Source organism: Perognathus longimembris, chromosome 28, assembly GCF_023159225.1.
Source record: "Perognathus longimembris pacificus isolate PPM17 chromosome 28, ASM2315922v1, whole genome shotgun sequence".
NCBI lineage: Eukaryota > Metazoa > Chordata > Mammalia > Rodentia > Heteromyidae > Perognathus > Perognathus longimembris.
The window spans coordinates 77,385,846-77,402,990 of record NC_063188.1 but is presented as its reverse complement, the minus strand read 5'-3'; the positions used below and the strand labels follow the sequence as shown (position 1 = coordinate 77,402,990).

Here is a 17,145-nt window from a genome sequence, read left to right as displayed (position 1 = left end):
CAGCAATGCAGGGGGCGGGAGGTGCTTGCTAGCAAGGGCGGGCGCGGGGCGCAGCGGGGGCGGTGCGCGATCGTTGGAACAGCCCAGGAGGCGGCAGCTCCGCCCCTCGCATCCCGCCCCCCCCCCACCCTGCGCGACTGCGCACAATGAACTCTTCCCCAGTCTCTGGGGCCTTGCTGGTCGCCATACCAGCCTGGAGGCTGGATCTGGGAAATCGTGCTGGGGATATCATTGTGAAAAAACTGCTAGCAGTCTAAGGTGAGGAGGACCACTCATCCCTAAAGTATGACACCTTACTAGGCCTTTAAATTTTTTTTGTTGATTTGTTCACTCATTTAATTCCTATGCAGTAGGGACTGTTAGCCCTGTTTTTACAGATGTGGTAAATTAGTCCCCCAGAGAGATGAAGTGATTTGCACTAGTGACTTGCACAAGGTCACACGGTTAGTAATTGGCAGTGCCCAGAATCTCTGCAATTAAGACAGTTCAAGAACATGAAGTTCCTTCTTGAACATGCACTTCAAACACATGCAAAAAAGTCTCTTCTTCGTGTTACTAAATCTAGGGACATGATGGCTGTCTTGTTGCAAAATACAATAGATAAAATTCAGCTCAACTACACTCATACTGTGAAAAATGCCCATAAAAGTTACTAAGACAGTAAATGCCTGATAACTGCTTTCAGAGGACAAAGAAACTTTTCACTTTCTACGCGTTAATCTTTTCATTTGAAGCACTTGAATGTATGCTTTTTTGTGCTGTCCCTGAACTTTTTTTTTTGCTTAATGCTAGGTAGCACTCTACCATTTGAGCAACAGCTCTACCTCCATCCTTTTTTGGTGAGTCTCACAGGATTTCCCACTCAGGCTGGCTTTGAACTGTGATCCTCAGATCTTAGCCTCCTAAGTAGCCTCCTGCATACCTATTTTCAAAATGAATTGCACAAATATGTAATGAATATTTCCCAGTTGCTGCCTTACTGGTGGAAGCAATACACTGGCAGGATTAAGAGCATGAATTTTGGCATTTAGTTTGCTTGAATTAGAATTTCATTTCTTTTTAAAAAAATTTATTTATTTATTAAACAAAAATTTTTTGACAAGGTGTTGTGCAAAAGGGGTACAGTTACATAGTAGGGCAGTATGTACATTTTAGAATTTCATTTCTAATGTTTGATCTTGAATGTGTAAGATGGTTTAAGATGGTATGTATAAGGTCACTGTACAGATTAAACAAGACAATCACTGTAACAGACTTAGTGAGCACAGGGCCCAAGAAATGGTTTCTTTTAGCTCTTTCAGTTCTCTCGAGTGTAATCACTTCTTACAATCTCCTCTGTCACCTTCTCTGGCTAAGGGACCATCATTTCTGCCAGTTTTAGCATCTCCAGTCTCTTCCCCCTCCCTTCTGTTTTCAGCACAGCTATGGGAGTATCTATTTAAAATGCAAAGTTAACTATGTCATTACCCTACTCAAATCCCTATGATCTCTCATTGTCATACAAACAAACCCCTATCTTGGGGGCCAGTAACCAAGGCTCTGTATGATCTGGCCTCAGGTGGCTTCTTTCCCTTTATTCCTCAGCAGTCTCCCTTCTCCTTTCTTCTGGCCGTTTTCTATTTATGTGGTGCTGGGGAATTGAACCCAGGACTTCATGTATACGAGGCAAGCACTCTTGCCACTAGCCCATATTCCCAGCCTCCCTTTTCCTTCCTTTAATTTTTATTTTTTGGTGAGGGTGGGGTGTGAGTTGGTGGGGGTACTAGGGCCTGGAAGCTGTTCCTTAGCTATTATTATTATATTGTTATTATTAAGGTGATATATAGAATGGCTATGATTTCCTAAGTCAGGTAATGAATACATTTCTTTTTTCTTTTCTTTTTTTTCCCCTGCCAGGTCTGGGGCTTGATCTCAAGGCCTGGGCACTGTCCCTGAACTTATTTCGCTCAAGGCTAGCACTCTACCACTTGAGCCACAGCACTGCTTCTGGCCTTTTATGTTTATGTGGTACTGAGGAATCGAATGCAGGGCTTCATGCATGCAAGGCAAGCACTCTACCAAAAAGCCACATTCCCAGCGCATGAGTACATTTCTTTTTGGACAATGTCACCCTTCTTAGCTTTTTGCTCATGACTAGGTACTCTACCACCTGAGCAGTACCTCCAGTTCTGGCTATCTGGTGGTTAATTGGAGTTAGGAGTCTCACAGGCTTTCCTGTCCAGGCTGGCTTTGAATGGTGATCCTCAGATCTCAGCTGCCTGGGCTGCTAAGATAACGCTAAGATAACAGGCGTGAGTTCCCAGCCTCTGGCTTCCCCTTCACTCTTTTTTTTTTGGGGGGGGGGGAAGTCCTGGGCCGTGGACTCAGGGCCTGAGCACCGTCCCCTGGCTTCTTCCCTCTCAATGCTAGCACTCTGCCACCTGCCGTTTTCCATATATGTGGTGCTGGGGAATAGAACTGAGAGCCTCATGTGTAGGAGGCAAACACTCTTGCCACTAGGCCATATTCCCAGTCCCCCTCCCTTCACTCTTTAACTTGCCCATGACTTGCTGTCCTACTATAAACCAGCCCAGCCACTTCAAGCATGTGTTTCAAGGCTTAGTGTTACTCTCCGAAGTTCCAGTCTTTATTGTGGCTTCCCGGTCAATTTCAATGTGGCTTGACTGACAGAAATGAGAAACCACTGCTGAGTGAGGAGGTGACTTTAAGTTAGACTCTCCTCAGTAGTGGCCCCATCCTCCATCATCCACTACAGTGAGCCCTATTCCTTTGGAGTGGAACTAACTCACACTTCGGGTAAGCCTTGTCACATGTTTAAACCAGCTCAGTTTGCCTTGAGGAAAGCCCGGCATAGCTCCTGGAACACAATAAATGTCTGAGAAGCCCTTACACGAAGGAACAAGAACCCAAAGGTGAGATGATAAGCAAAGGTGGAGCAAGAAGCAGAAAAGGGGTATTGGAGGTTGTGGCTCAAGTGACAGAACTCCAGCCTTGAGCAGAAGAGCCAAGTGAGAGCAGAAGGTTCTGAGCTCAAGTCCCAGTAGTGGCACTTGGGCAGCTATGTGAGAGGAGAGTGGGTGACTCTTCGGAGGTTTCAGAAAGGCCAGGAGGACTCTGAGCAGGTTCCCAAGGGTGATGAGCCCCATCTTTTGTTGACACCTATATTTTCTACTAATGGATTTAGGTTTTTATCTCTTTATCAGGTAGAAGATAGGAAAGGGGAGACAGGGTCATCTCAACTTAGCCTCCTTGAAATTCCTGATACCATAAGACCCTTCTTCCTAAAATACCTCTTATACTAGCCACCTCCAACCTACAGGCCTTTCCACTCTCTTACAGGCTTCTTTATCTATCTTTCCCTTTCTACCTGTCTGTCCTTCCTTCCTCAGTCTGCCCTGACTGACTGAGGAATTTCTACCTTTCCCTGCCATCAAAGCACCTGCCACATCCTCTCCCTCTCCCTTCCTCCATCTCTGCCCAGTGCCCTCCTCCTCCCCCACCACCTCCGCTCTGTCTCCAGCTTTTTTTGGCTGCTGTCTCTTCTTCCTCCTCCTCCCTCCTTCCCTGACGCTGAATAATCAGGCCTAGCTGTCCTGGTTTCTGGAAATACCCATGTGTGGGCAGTAGCTCAGGGCTGGAACTAGGGAAGGAAGGAAGAAAGGAAGGTAGGAAGGAAGAAAGGAAGGTAGGAAGGAAGGAAGGAAGGATAGATGGATCCAGATAACTGGGCAGTCCTAGGCCCCTCAGGGCAAAGATACCCAAATACAACAATGTCTGCCTCCCCCTGGAGAGGGGAGATACAAGATTTATTGAGCATTGGAGGAAGGGTTGGGAATTCAGATGGCGTGAACACAGGCCATCTCATCTCGCAGGTCCTCCTCATCGAAGCGGGAGAGGATGGATTCTTCATCACTGTACAGTGAGTTAGTGCCCTGTGCCAGCAGGTCACTGGCAGCACTGTCCATCTCATCCAGTGTCAGACAACATGCATCTGCAATCTCCTGCTTGGCTAGGGCTACAAAGTGTGGGTCTTGGGCAAAGAGGCCTAGGCCCTCGGAGATGAGTACCTGGGGATGCAAGTGGGATCACTGTTGATCAAGGGCATGGTATGCACAGATGATATGCCTGACACAGAGCATGGAGACTCTTTTACTACCACTTCCCCTTACACCCCAGCCTTCTTGACTACAGCCTCCCTCCCCAGACTTACAGCCTCCACCAAGCTGTCGGCACTGCCCCTCTTGCGGTGGCTAGGATCTGGGTGAGTTCCAGGCACGTGCAGACAGGTAAAGGTGCGAAGTGGACCACCGGATTTGCCAAGGTATCCCTCCCCCGCTGCACCCTCTTCCACCAACAGTAGTGGGGCATATAGGAGTCGTCCCCTCTGAGGAGGGGTAGCCCAGGAACCCTATATCAGAATAAACAGCAAAGGGGCAGGGATTTACAGGTGGTTGTGAGGGTCTGGGACTCCCTCTTGTGAGTCCTATCCCTCTCCCTCAATACACAAATGGAGTAAAACAGAATAGATGTGTGTTGGATCCATTGGCTTACACTTGTCGTCCTAGTTAATCAGGAGGCTGAGATATGAGGATCCCAGTTCAAAGCCAGCCAGCCCAGGCAGGAAAGTCTGTGTCACTCTCCAAATAATCACCAAAAAGCCAGAAGTGGATCTGTAGCTCCAATGGTAGAGTGTCAGCCTTGAGTGAAGAAGCTAAGGGACAGCACCAAGACCTTGAGTTCAAGCTTCTGTATTCACACATTCTTTGCTGGTCTTGGGGCTTGAAATCAGGGCCTGGGTACTGTCCCTGAACTCTTTTTTTTCTCAAGGCTAGTGCTCTACCACTTGAGCCAGAGCACCACTTCCATCTTCATCTGAGTGGTTCATTGGAGTTAAGGAGTTTCACTCACTTTTTTGTCTGGACTGCTGGCTTCAAACTGTGGTCCTCAGATCTTAGTCTCCTTAGTAGCTAGGGTTATAGGCATGAGCCACCATGTCCTGCCCATTTTTCTGTTTTTGTTTTTTTCCAGTCTTGGTGCTTGAACTCAGGGTCTGGCACTGTCCTTGAGCTTCTTTATGCTCAAGGCTAGCACTCTACCATGTGAGCCACAGTGCCACTTCCAGCTTTTTCTGTTTAGGTTTTACTAGGAATCGCATGCTAAGCAAGTACTCTACCACTAAGCCACACTCCCAGCCTTCATCTTTTCTTTATTTCTATATTAAGTGTAATTTAAATTTATTTTTATTATTTTTCCTTTGTTTTATTTTTGGAGACAAGGTCTCACTATATAGGCCTGGCTGTCCTGGAGCTAGTGATTCTCCTGCCTCAGCCTTAGAGGCATACACCACCATGCCTAGCTTCTTTTCCCTTCCTTCCTTCCTTCCTTCCTTCCTTCCTTCCTTCCTTCCTTCCTTCCTTCCTTCCTTCCTCTTCCTTCTTTCTTTTTTCTAGTACTGGGTCATAACTCAGGACCTCCCTTGTTCAGTTAGTTTTATTAGCTGGAAGTCTAATACTTGAGTCATGCCTTCAATCAAGCTTTTGCTGGGTATGTTGGAAATGGAGTATTTCAGAGTTTTCTGCCACGACTGGCTTTGAACCATGATTATCAGGATCTCAGCCCCCCTAAGTAACTAGAATTATAGGCATGAGCCACAGGTGCCCAGCTTAATTCTCTTTTCTTTTCTCTCTTTCTCTCTTCCTTCCTTCCTTCCTTCCTTCCTTCCTTCCTTCCTTCCTTCCTTCCTTCCTTCCTTCCTTCCTTTCTTTCTTTCTTTCTTTCTTTTCTTTCTCCTCTCTCTCTTTATCTTTTTTTCTTTCATATCTGGCTGCTTTCTTATTTGTATTGGTGGAGATGGTACTCAGGGCCATCTTTTACCATATAAAGCAAGTGCTCTACCACACTGAGCTCCACTCCTAGTTAGAAGCTTCATTCCCTTCACATGGCCTGGATTTAAATGTCACCTCTGCTACCTAACAGCTGTGTGATCTTGGGTGGATAAAGTTCTCTTGGCTTCAATCCCCTCATCTGTAAAATTGGAGCCATAACACCTATCTCACAAATACAAAGAGGATTATGTGCCCTCCTTTACATGTGTCCCATTCCGCTGACAGCCTGATGGGTAGTGTGTTCGATAAGTTCAGCCTAGGCTTCCCCACCCATGTAGACCCCAGCACCTCACCTGAGCTCTGCCAGGCCCTGCGTTCCGCCCACGATGATAGGTGCCTGGGATGGGTAAATCTTCACAACTTCCCTGGCGCTGCAGACACTGGATGGTGAAGGAGGGCTTCCGGCCTGGCAGCAAAGAACAAGGTTAATGCCTCTTTAGTTCTAGTTCTGATAGTCCGTAGGACCTGTAGGACCTGCCCATACTCTTTTATTGTGCCAGACCTGAGGCTTGAACTCAGGGCCTGGGTATTCTCCCTAAGCTTTTTTTTGCTCAAGGATAACACTCTATCTCTTGTGCCACGGCTCCACTTCCAGCTTTTTTGTTTTTTGTGGTTAATTGGAGATAAAAGTCTCAGGGACTCTTCTGCCTAGATTGACTTAGAACTTTGATCCTCAGGTCTCAATCTCCTGAGTAGCTAAGATTACATGGGTGAACCATTGGCATCTGGCCCCTCATTCCTACACTTACCTGCAGGTGTGGGGGGCAGCAGACGTCGACGTGGTACGTGGTGCCCATTTACATATCTCTGGGATCGGTGAGGTGGCAGAAGGACTGGGGGTGACATAATACCTGTCTGCTCATCTAGGTAGGAGAGCCTGTGCAAAAGGGACAGCCAAGTATGAACCGAGGTCTGGGACTCAGAGTTGGAGGTTCCACCATAGTCTTGCCCTCCCTGCGTGGTTTCTTATGTGACATTCCCAGGGTACCGGTCAGGGACTTCCTCTTCTTCATTCTGACTGTCTTGACCTTTAGTAACCTTGGGCTGAGAACTTCCTTCTTCTGGAATAGTGAACATGAGAACCCCAGAGTTTCTTCTGGAAAAGGCAATGTACATTAAGCAAATCAACCCAGTCAGGCACCAGTGGCTCACACCTATAATCCTAACTACTTAAGAGCCTGAGATCTGAGAATCTAGGTTTGAAGTCAGCTTGGAAAATCTATGAGACTGTTATATCCAATTAACCAACAAAGAAGCTGGACTGGAGTTGTGGCTCAAGTGGTAGAGTGTTAGCCTTGAGGGAAAAAGCTAAGGACAATACCTAGGCCCTGAGTTCAAGTCTGAGTAGTGGCATAAAATAAAGCAAGCCAGATTTCCCCTTCCCCCAATACATGTTTCTGGGTTTCTGTTTCCCATGCTGTATTCATTTTAATGTGAATATGGAGCCAATAGTGGTAGTTTGCCCTGTAATCCCAGCACTCAAGAGGCTGAGGCAAAAGGATCTTGAATTTGAGGCCATCTTGGGTTACATAGACCTTTTCTCAAGAACAAAACAAAAACAAAAAGCACCTGACACCAGTGGCTCATGACTGTAATCTTAGTTACTACATAAGGCTAAGATCTGAGGATCAAAGTTTGAAGTTAGCCTGGACAGGAAAGTCCATTGGACTCTTTTTTGTTGTTGTTGTGGGCCTTGAACTCTGGGCCTGGGAGCTGTCCCTGAGCTCTTCTGCTCAAGGCCAGTGCTCTATCACCTGAGCCACCGTGCCACTTACAGTTTTCTGATGGTTGATTGGAGATAAGAGTCTCACAGACTTTCCTTCCCTGGGCTGGCTTTGAACCGTGATCCTCAACCTCCTGAGTTGCTAGGATTATAGGCATGAGCTACCAGTGCCCAGCAAAATCAAGATTAAAAAAAAATTGCCAGTCCTGGGGCTTGATGGACACTAACTTTGACCAGCAAGAAAAAGTCAGGGCCAGTGTTCAGGCCCAGAGTTCAAACCCCAGGACCTGCACACATACCAAGACAGCAAACATAGCTAGGTGCTGGTGGCCCAAGCTTGTAATCTTTGCTACTTAGGAGGCTGAGAGCTGAGGATCGTTATTCAAAGCCAGATTGGGCAGGAAAAGTCCATGAGACTCTCATCTCCAATTAACCACTAGAAAATCGGAGGGGCATTGCAGTCAAAGTAGTAGCAGACTTGAGTGAAAGAGCTCAGGGACAGTGCTCAGGCCCTGAGTTCAATCCCCATGACCATAAACCAAAGCAAAATATGGGCTTAACTTTCAATAGATATTTGTCTCATTGAAAAGACCCAAGTGGGCTGGGAATGTGGCTTAGTAATATAGAGTGCTTGCCTAGCATGCATGAAGCCCTGGGTTCGATTCCTCAGTGCCACATAAATAGAAAAAAGCCAGAAGTAGTGCTGTGGCTCAAGTGGCAGAGTGCTAGCCTTGAGCAAAAGAAGCTCAGGTTCCTGAGTTCAAGCCCCAGGACAGGCAGAAAGGAAAAGGCCCCAAAGTTTCAAAAAAGAACCTTAAAGTTGGTCTGTTGAAGAGACAGCATCAATGTGACAATCATAAGTGTTTGCAGGGAGCACAGGTAGGTATTTGGTATATACTATGTGTCGCGCGTTATGCATTTCATTATCTTATGAAGTAAGTGCCATTCTCTGTTTGTTTGTTTGTTGCCGGTCCTGGGGCTTGAACTCAGGGCCTGAGCACTGTCCTGGCTTCTTTTTGCTCAAGGCTAACACTCTGCCACTTGAGCCACAGCGCCACTTCTGGCTTTTTCTATCTACATGGTGCTGAGGAATCAAACCTAAGGCTTCATGTATATGAGGCAAGCACTCTTGCCACTAGGCCATATTCCCAGCCCAAGTAAGTGCCATTCTCATCCTCATTTTTCAGATGAGGAATTGGAGATTGTTGAAACAAAATGTCTAGCCCAAGTTCACTTAGCAAATGACAGCCACTATTTAAGTTCAAACCCAATTGGCACTATACCATATGCTTTTTATTGCTCTTTTCATGATTCTCTCACTCAAGTCCTCTAAACAATTTCATCCCTCCTACATTTTCACTTTAAGGCTTCTATGCCCTCATTCTAAGTCCCCCAATATGGTGTCTAGCTTTTGTCTACCCTCACCCCCTTTCCCAGATGCTTGACTATACCTGTGGGGCTGTGATGCAGCCTCAGGCATACTGGGCGGTCTGGAATTTGGAGCCCCCACATCATCATCACTAGGCCCGGGAGAGAGTGAATCTGGGAGACCTTCCCCAACAGGCAAAGACACAGAAATCCTGGAGCTCCGGCGAGATGGAGATTGAGAACCCACAGGGGCCTGCAGAAAGGCATGAGACTGAGTTCTATATCAGTGTTACTTCTAAGTCACTTGGTTGGTGACTTGTCTTTAACACCACTCCATGAGTTCCCCAGAATTTTCCAACAGCTAACGGTAGGTACTCAAAAAAGGTTTTTTTTCAGCCAGATGGTGGAATCATAGCTATTCAAGAGGCTGAGATCTGAGGATTGTGGTTTGAAACCAGCCCAGGCAGATAAGTCTTGCTATGGCTTAAGTGGTTACAGCACTAGCCTTGAGCACAAAGGAGCTCAGGAACAGTGTCCAGGCCCTGAGTTCAAGGTCTACAAGTGATGAAAAAAAAGTTTTTTTCCATTGTGAGCCAAGTACTGGTGGCTCATGCCTATAATCCTAGCTACTTAGAAGCTGAGAGCTGAAGACCATGGATCAAAGCCAGCTTTGGGAAGACAAATCTCCCGAAACTCTTATCTCCAATCAACTAGTAAAAAGCTGGAAATGAAGATGGGCATCAAGTGGCAGAGTCCCACCCTTGAGTGTAAAAGCTATTTGAGAGCTTGAGGTTCTGAGTTCGAGCCCCAGTACCCAATATGTTTTCATTGTGAAGGGGATTCCTTTGGGACACAGTATGAAAGTCATGTAGGAGTTACAAGGAATATTTTAAACAATTTTTTTGTTTTGATTTATTTTCCTTCTTTTTTTTTTGGGGGGGGGCAGTCCTTGGGCTTAGACTCAGGGCCTGCGCACTGCACTGTCCCTGGCTTTTTTTGCTCAAGGCTAGCACTCTGCCACTTGAACCACAGTGCCACTTCTGGCCGTTTTCTGTATATGTGGTGCTGGGGAATTGAACCCAGGGCTTCATATATATGAGGCAGGCACTCTTGCCACTAGGCCATATCCCCAGCCCTACAAGGAATATTTTTTTTTTTTTTGCCAGTCCTGGGCCTTGGACTCAGGGCCTGAGCACTGTCCCTGGCTTCTTCCCGCTCAAGGCTAGCACTCTGCCACTTGAGCCACAGCGCCGCTTCTGGCCGTTTTCTGTATATGTGGTGCTGGGGAATCGAACCTAGGGCCTCGTGTATCCGAGGCAGGCACTCTTGCCACTAGGCTATATCCCCAGCCCTACAAGGAATATTTTAAACTCCAAAGTTCCTGGGGAAATTAAAACATGTCCTCACTTTGTATGTTTCTGGATCTTTCTGAGCCTCCTCCTCGCCTTCATGTCCCTCTTCTTCCTCCTCTTCTTCCTCCTCTGTGTCACAGGTGAGAGCTTGCCGAATCTCAGGACCCAAGTCCTGTAGGCTCCTTAGACCAGCCTATGGGGGTGAAAACAGCCAATAACCCAGGGAAATTGGCAGCTCAGGGTCTACATTTTCCTGCCATGATTAAAATTTATATGCATACAGGGGCATACATACAATGTGGGTTCTCAACCACTCCTGACTCTCTATTGGGTCTGGGGTCTGACTTTCCTCATCTATGACATAGGTTTCATGAGATCAAGAAATAGGTCAGTCCATCACTGGTGGCTAATTTTTGTAATCCTAGCTTCTCAGGAGGCTGAGATCTGAGGATCATGGTTCAAAGCCAACTCTGGCAGGAAACTGTGATTCTTATCGCCAATAAACTACTCAGAAAGGCTGGAAGTGGTGGGGTGGCTCAAGTGGTTTGAGAAAAAGAAGCTCAGAAACAGTGCCCAGGCCCAGAGTTTAAACCCCAGGACTGGCATAAAACAAACAAATGAACAAATAAACAACAAAAACAGAAAAAAAGAGATGTTAGCCTGCACACTCGCACAGTCATACTATGCCTTGTCCTGAACACCTGAAGGACAGAGGATGTGCTGGGTGGGGCTTCTGTTCCTAGTAGGCCCTTTTCTTTCCTCCTCCGGAATTTTCGGAAATAATCTTGGATCAGGAATGTGGCATAGAATTTGCCCACAGTGACCTCCTCCTCTGGGGACAAAGGAGAGAGGACAAAGTTACACAGAGATCCACTGCCCCTCCACTGCCTCTCCAATTCCTACTCAAAAGCAAGAATTGCCCCTTACCCTAGGGCCAATGCTCGTTTTGTGATGGAGAGCAGACATCTGACGATATGAGGAACCGCCCAGGATCACGGATTAGGGTGGGCGGGCACTCACCGTCTGGAGGGGGGATGACTTCATCTAACAGCTTCTGCTTTATCCGCTTCCAGATTTTTTTGATGACCATCCGTAACTCCTGGTTGGCTTGCTCCAGGTTCCCTGCATCGGGAGCAGAATGACATGCAGAAGACATAGGAAGAAACTTTGTAGTTGCCCCTAAGTGTTAGTGGGGGCTTGATAACTTTGTTCAAAACTGACCATCACCCCCATCAGAAAAGGTGGGGACATCAGGCCCGGAGCAGCCAAGGTCAACCATTTTGAAGGTATCAGAACTAAGGTTTGGGTCCTTTACTTTATGAGTTTGCTCCAAGGACTCTTCTACTCTTTTATCTCTACTTTTCCTCCGATTTCCCACAGTTTTTGCTTTGTTTCCCCCACCCCCGACTTTATTTCTTTGTACTGGTATTAGGGCTTAAACTTGGGGCCTGAGCACTGTCTCTGAGTTTCATTTGCTCAAGGCTAGCTTCACTTCTGGCCTTTTGGTGGTTTATCACAGATAAGTGTCTCGCAGACTTTCCTGACTGGGCTGGCTTTGAACTGCGATTCTCGGATCTCAGCCTCCTGTATAGCTATGATTACAGGTGTGTGCCACGCTTTTATCTTCATTTCTTATCCATTCCCCACACATTCTGCCTTTTTTTTTCCTTTTTATGGTGCCACCCCTGAGGTTTGAACTCAGGGTCTGGGCACTGTTCCTTAGCTTTTTCATCAAGACTGGTACTCTTCACTTGTGCCACGCCTCCACTTACAGCTTTTTGGTGGTTAATTAGAAAAAGAAGTCTCACAGACTTGACTGCTTGGGCTGGCTTTGGGCCATGATCCTCAGATCCTCAGATCCTCAGCTAGAATTACAGGCTACTTATGCTGGTAAGCCACCAGCATCCAACTCACCTTCTGTCTTGATCTTCAGGGATGTTCGCACCAGGGCAAAGAGTGTGGCATTGAATGTCACCGTCCCATCAGAGTTGAGAGGCACATTCATTGCCACAAGTCTCTGCAAACACCAGAATGCATTCTGAGAAAATGCCAGTTATGTAGACAAGAGTGCCTAGGCTCAGAAACCTTAGGGGATGTGAGCAAACAGCTATCCCCACCCAATCCTTGTCCCACCCTATCTAGTACAGAACCCTCCCAAAGACCAGAAGTGGACAGGAGAGGTGGAATACAAACCTTACAGGCTACTCGGTGTGGGCACAGCTTCCCAAATCCCAGGGGGGGCTGGATACGTCTTAGCAGGGCAACCACATCCAGGTGCTTGATGCGGCCCCTGGGGCAATTGGAGGAGGTGCCACTGAACTGGCAATACCCACTCCAGCCCTTTCTCAGACCCAACTAGCTCATTATCACCTCCCATACTAACACACTAAAAGTCTTTCAGGGAAGAACGGGAGGATAGTTGGAGAGGACACAGGACAGGCAGAGTAGAGATCTGGTGGCATCTATTGGCTAGGTAATAGGATGCATGGTCAGAGGTTCTGGAGCTAAGGGACTATGAAGGGCATTGCAATGTCCCCTGGAGATTCTAGGTAAAAGGTTAAAGGGCATACTTGGCCCCAGGATCATATTCAGACCAGATCCTCTTGAATTCATCAAGGTGATGGGGGCCCAGGATGGACCAATCTCTGGTTAAATAATCAAAGTTGTCCATGATCACAGCCACGAAGAGATTTATAATCTGTGGGCCAGTGAGCAAGCAGGGGTTAGATGCACTGAAGAGTCAGGTCATGGTGGGGGTGTGTGGAGGGAGGCTGGGACAATCCTAAATTATCAGTAGGTCATGAGTTTCTGGGCGGATTGTATTATCATGCCAGTCCCCTCAAGATCTGGGATGCTTGCCTCACTTGGGCATCCCTGGCCCCCCTGGAGGCTAGCCCCATGGCAGTGGTGGTGGCTGTGGGGGAAATGGTTCTCACCAGGAAGGCACAGAGCATGAAGAAGCTAATAAAATAGGCAATGGCAAAGTTGCTACCACAGGTAAACTCCTCGCCAGGACCAAAATCCGACTCTGGGTCACATCGGTTTCCAGGAAGGCTGGCGAGCATTATCTCCTGCCATGCCTCACCAGTGGCACACCTGGAGGGTGGAACACAGGAGTGGTATTTTGTTGGAGAGGTTATGCAATCATGGAAAGTAGAATTATTGGGGATTGGGAGAGTGAGTTGGTAGCCCACTTCTCTCCAGGGGTTACACCTGGCACCCACATTATGATACTTTAACAGCTAGCATGACCATGTTGATCATAGTGCTTTTGGGGGGGGTCGGTCCTGGAGCTTGAACTCAGGGCCTGGGCACTATCCCTGAGCTTTTTTGCTCAAGGCTAGTGCTCTATCACTTGAGCTACAGCTCTATTTCCAGCCTTTTGGTGTTTAGATGAAGATAGGAGACTCATGGACTTTGCTGCATGGGCTGGCTTCGAATCAGGATCCTCAGATCTCAGCCTTCTGAGTAGATAGGATTGCAGGCATGAGAAACTGGTACCCAACTGATAGTAATTTTTTTTTCAGTTATCTTGCCTCTTACAGATGAAGGCACTATGGATTCAGTGGGTGGTTGTATCTTCCAGTCAGAAAAGGAATGTCTTTGACCAAAATAATTTAATGATTTTACCCAAATCATACCATGGAAAGGTTGCAGGCTATGTGGAACCCAGGGCTGCCCTATTCAAGCAGTCTGGGACCCAGAGAGGGTGTATGGAAACCTAGAGGCATGCTGGTGACCAAAGTGGCACAGGGGAGTGGGAAGTTGTCACCTGAACAGAAGTAGCACAGCCTGTGGGAAGGTTTGGAAGTTGTTGTTCCGGTTGATCTGTGTGCCATCCTGAAGAGCCACCTTGCCAAACATCTGTAGGCACACATGCGCTATGTCAGGGGGTGAACATATGCCTCTACATGTTCCCACCCACTTTGCACCTGCTAATAGGTAGAAAGTCCTTATAATGCTTACAAGCAGGCATGGAAGATTTATTTCAAAAGTATGTTATAGACTGACCATCTGGTTTGTCTGTTCTCCTACCCACCACCTCTGCTTTGGGGCTATTCCTACCCAATTGCTCCCCTTCCTACAGAAGGGGGCCAGAAGATGTTACCTAGGGTCTCCTCTTACCTGCATTCCAATGACAGCATAGATGAAGAATATCATTGCTATGAGAAGAGCCACATAGGGTAAGGCCTATGGGGATAGGTAGAGGATAGACACTTAGGTTCAGGCCAAAAAATATGTCTCAGAATTCATTGTTTCCCTAGCCTAGGCCTGTTGGGAGATGAGTTCATCATCAAAATATCTAGGACTGGGCTGGGTATAGTGGTGCACATCTCCAATTCCAGCTACTTGGGAAGCAGAGATCAGGAGGATTGAGATTCAAGGTTAGCTCTGGCAAATAGCGAATGAGACATCATCTTGACAAGTAAGCTAGACATGTGCTGGACACTGGTAGCTCATGTCTGTTATCTTAGCTACTCAGGAGACTGAGATCTGAGGATTGGCATTCAAAGCCAGCCTGGGCAGGAAAGTCTGTGAGACTCTTATCCCCAATTAACCACCAGAAAACTGGAAATGGAGCTGTGGCTCAAAATGATAGAGTGCTTGCTTCAGCAAAAGAGCTCAGGGACAGCACCCAAGCCTTGAGTTCAAGCCCCACAACTAACAAAAAAAATAAGCTGGACATGGATGTACCCCCTTTAAATCTCAGCTACATAAGAGCATCATAATCCAATGCTAATCGGGTAAGACCTCGAGATCCTATCTGAGAAATAACTAATGCATAAAAGGACGGGAGTATGACTCAAGTGGTTGAGCACCTGTCTAGCAAGCCCTGAGTTCAAACACATTACCAATAATAAATAAAGTATCTAAGACTACCAATTAAATAGAATATAGTAAAGTTATTGAAGCCAAAGGCATGTTGGGAATTGAGAGCCCAGGAAAAGAGAGAAAGCTGGAAATAGTAGAGTGAAGTGGGTATTGCATGCTGGAAATGTAGTTCTGAGGTAGTAAAGGGTCAGGCTGAGGGGTGTAGAGGCAGAATATGGTCAAATAGATGGGGTTGAGGATTACCTGGAAGGATTTGATGAATGTCCAGAGCAGTGTGCGGATCCCTTCTCCTTTACTGAGAAGCTTGACTAGCCTCATGACTCGGAAGAGGCGAAAGAAGGTGATGGATATACGTGAACTGTCCTCAGAGCTCTGTGAGTCAGGATACAGCAGTGATGCTTTGGTCACTCCTATCCCCACTCAACTCCTTTATTTCATGCTTTGGGCCTCCCAACTGCCAAATCCCTCAGAACCCAGATCCCAGAGTGGTTATGGAGTATTTCTAAGAAGGACTCTTAAGACAAAAGGGAGGGAAGGTAGAATAGCAGAACAAGAGAGTGTTTCTTTTGGGGAGACTACCTCTCCAAGGTGGCCACCATTCTGGAAGGACATATGGCCAAAACAGGGATGACAGAGGAGATGATGGGAATAGATGTTCAGTTGTGCAAGGAGAGAATGATGGACCAGGTACAGGGGATGATGGAGGCGGTTATGTGGTAATGGATCAAAATGATTGTGGAAATAGTTGGTAATAGGGGTAGAAGGGCAAGGATTGTGTAAAGGAGGTAAGGGAGGAATGACATTGAAGGAAATGATGGAGCCAGTGTTTCACAGAGATGATGGAGATGAGAAGGAATGGACAACCCAATGTAGAGATGGAACCAGCAGCATTGTCAGTTGAGGTGATTCGGCCATGGAGTACCCAGTGGAGAAGATGTTGGAGTCAACAGTGTAGACAGTGGTGATAACATAGCCAGGAAAGAGCCAGTATTAGAGACGATGGAATTGATGGAGGAAATGGAGCCAATGGAGTAATCAGAAGTGACGATGGAGCGCAAGGCAGAAACCAATGCAGATGATGCAGCCAATGGAGAGGGTGATAGAGATGATTAAAAGAAAACAAAAATAAGAGAAGAAGCATTGCAGGAGATTGTACAACCAGTGCATACATTACAAAATAGTGGAAGGGAGTTGGTAGAGGAAGGGAAGCTTCATCTGAGCCCAACATGGATTCTAAAGAGATAGAACTAGAATGAGGAGTCCTAAGTCTCCAGGAGTGGGGAGGATGTGAATGGGAGCCACCTATCTAGGTGAAGGAAGGCCCCGAGGTAGAGATGGGCAAAGGTTGGTGTGGGGGGGAGTGGTTAGTAGAGAGGGCAATTCTCACATTGACTTCGGTGACGGCGATGTCCACTACACTGCCCACCACAATAAGAGCATCAAATGTGTTCCAGGCATCAGCAAAGTAATGCTGTGGGTAGAAGGAAGACAAAGCATTGTCTTTTCTCAACTATCTTCCTGGGGTAGGGGGTGGCAGCTGTGGCAGAGGGAATTAGTGAGGTAGAATCTGGCTTGGGCCACATGATAAGCATGAATCTGGATCCTTCTTTCTTCCTAGTCCCATGATTACCTGATTACTGCCTCCCTGAATGTTCTGCGATGAGCTCCACTCCTAAGGAATACACTACCAGGGTAGGGGTGTACCTTGGGTTTGAAGGCAATGATTTTGAGCACCATCTCGATAGTGAAGAGGCCAGTGAAGACCATGTTGAGGATATCCATGGCGTAGTTGAAGGGAGCAGTCTGTTCATAGTGCTGGGAGAGAAAAGCAGATGAGAACAGAGACTGAAGCAGCTATTTGGTAGGAACGAAATAATCCTTGTATTATATGCTTGTCATTATAGATACTGGAAAGGCTGCTTCTTGATTACTTTTCTTTTTTTCTTTTTGTCAGTTATAGGGCTTGAACTCAGAGACTGGGTGC

General features: G+C 46.9%; 1 protein-coding gene across 1 annotated transcript in view; it reads right to left on the bottom strand.

Moving 5' to 3' along the window:
• Window positions 1-3,836: 3,836 nt before the first annotated feature.
• Window positions 3,837-17,145, bottom strand: part of Cacna1f (calcium voltage-gated channel subunit alpha1 F) — a 39,096-nt gene continuing 25,787 nt past the window's right edge. Inside the window, exons 30-48 of the mRNA XM_048335611.1 lie at window positions 16,866-16,976; window positions 16,549-16,632; window positions 15,741-15,761; window positions 15,405-15,533; window positions 14,454-14,519; window positions 14,101-14,192; window positions 13,265-13,424; window positions 12,899-13,026; window positions 12,522-12,618; window positions 12,243-12,345; window positions 11,349-11,450; window positions 11,030-11,160; window positions 10,384-10,521; window positions 9,060-9,229; window positions 6,874-6,981; window positions 6,635-6,762; window positions 6,179-6,291; window positions 4,211-4,408; window positions 3,837-4,067 (exon numbers count right to left, since the gene is read on the bottom strand). Coding sequence (XP_048191568.1) covers window positions 3,837-4,067; window positions 4,211-4,408; window positions 6,179-6,291; window positions 6,635-6,762; window positions 6,874-6,981; window positions 9,060-9,229; window positions 10,384-10,521; window positions 11,030-11,160; window positions 11,349-11,450; window positions 12,243-12,345; window positions 12,522-12,618; window positions 12,899-13,026; window positions 13,265-13,424; window positions 14,101-14,192; window positions 14,454-14,519; window positions 15,405-15,533; window positions 15,741-15,761; window positions 16,549-16,632; window positions 16,866-16,976 — 2,310 coding nt within the window. The remainder of the gene's footprint in view (window positions 4,068-4,210; window positions 4,409-6,178; window positions 6,292-6,634; window positions 6,763-6,873; window positions 6,982-9,059; window positions 9,230-10,383; window positions 10,522-11,029; window positions 11,161-11,348; window positions 11,451-12,242; window positions 12,346-12,521; window positions 12,619-12,898; window positions 13,027-13,264; window positions 13,425-14,100; window positions 14,193-14,453; window positions 14,520-15,404; window positions 15,534-15,740; window positions 15,762-16,548; window positions 16,633-16,865; window positions 16,977-17,145) is intronic.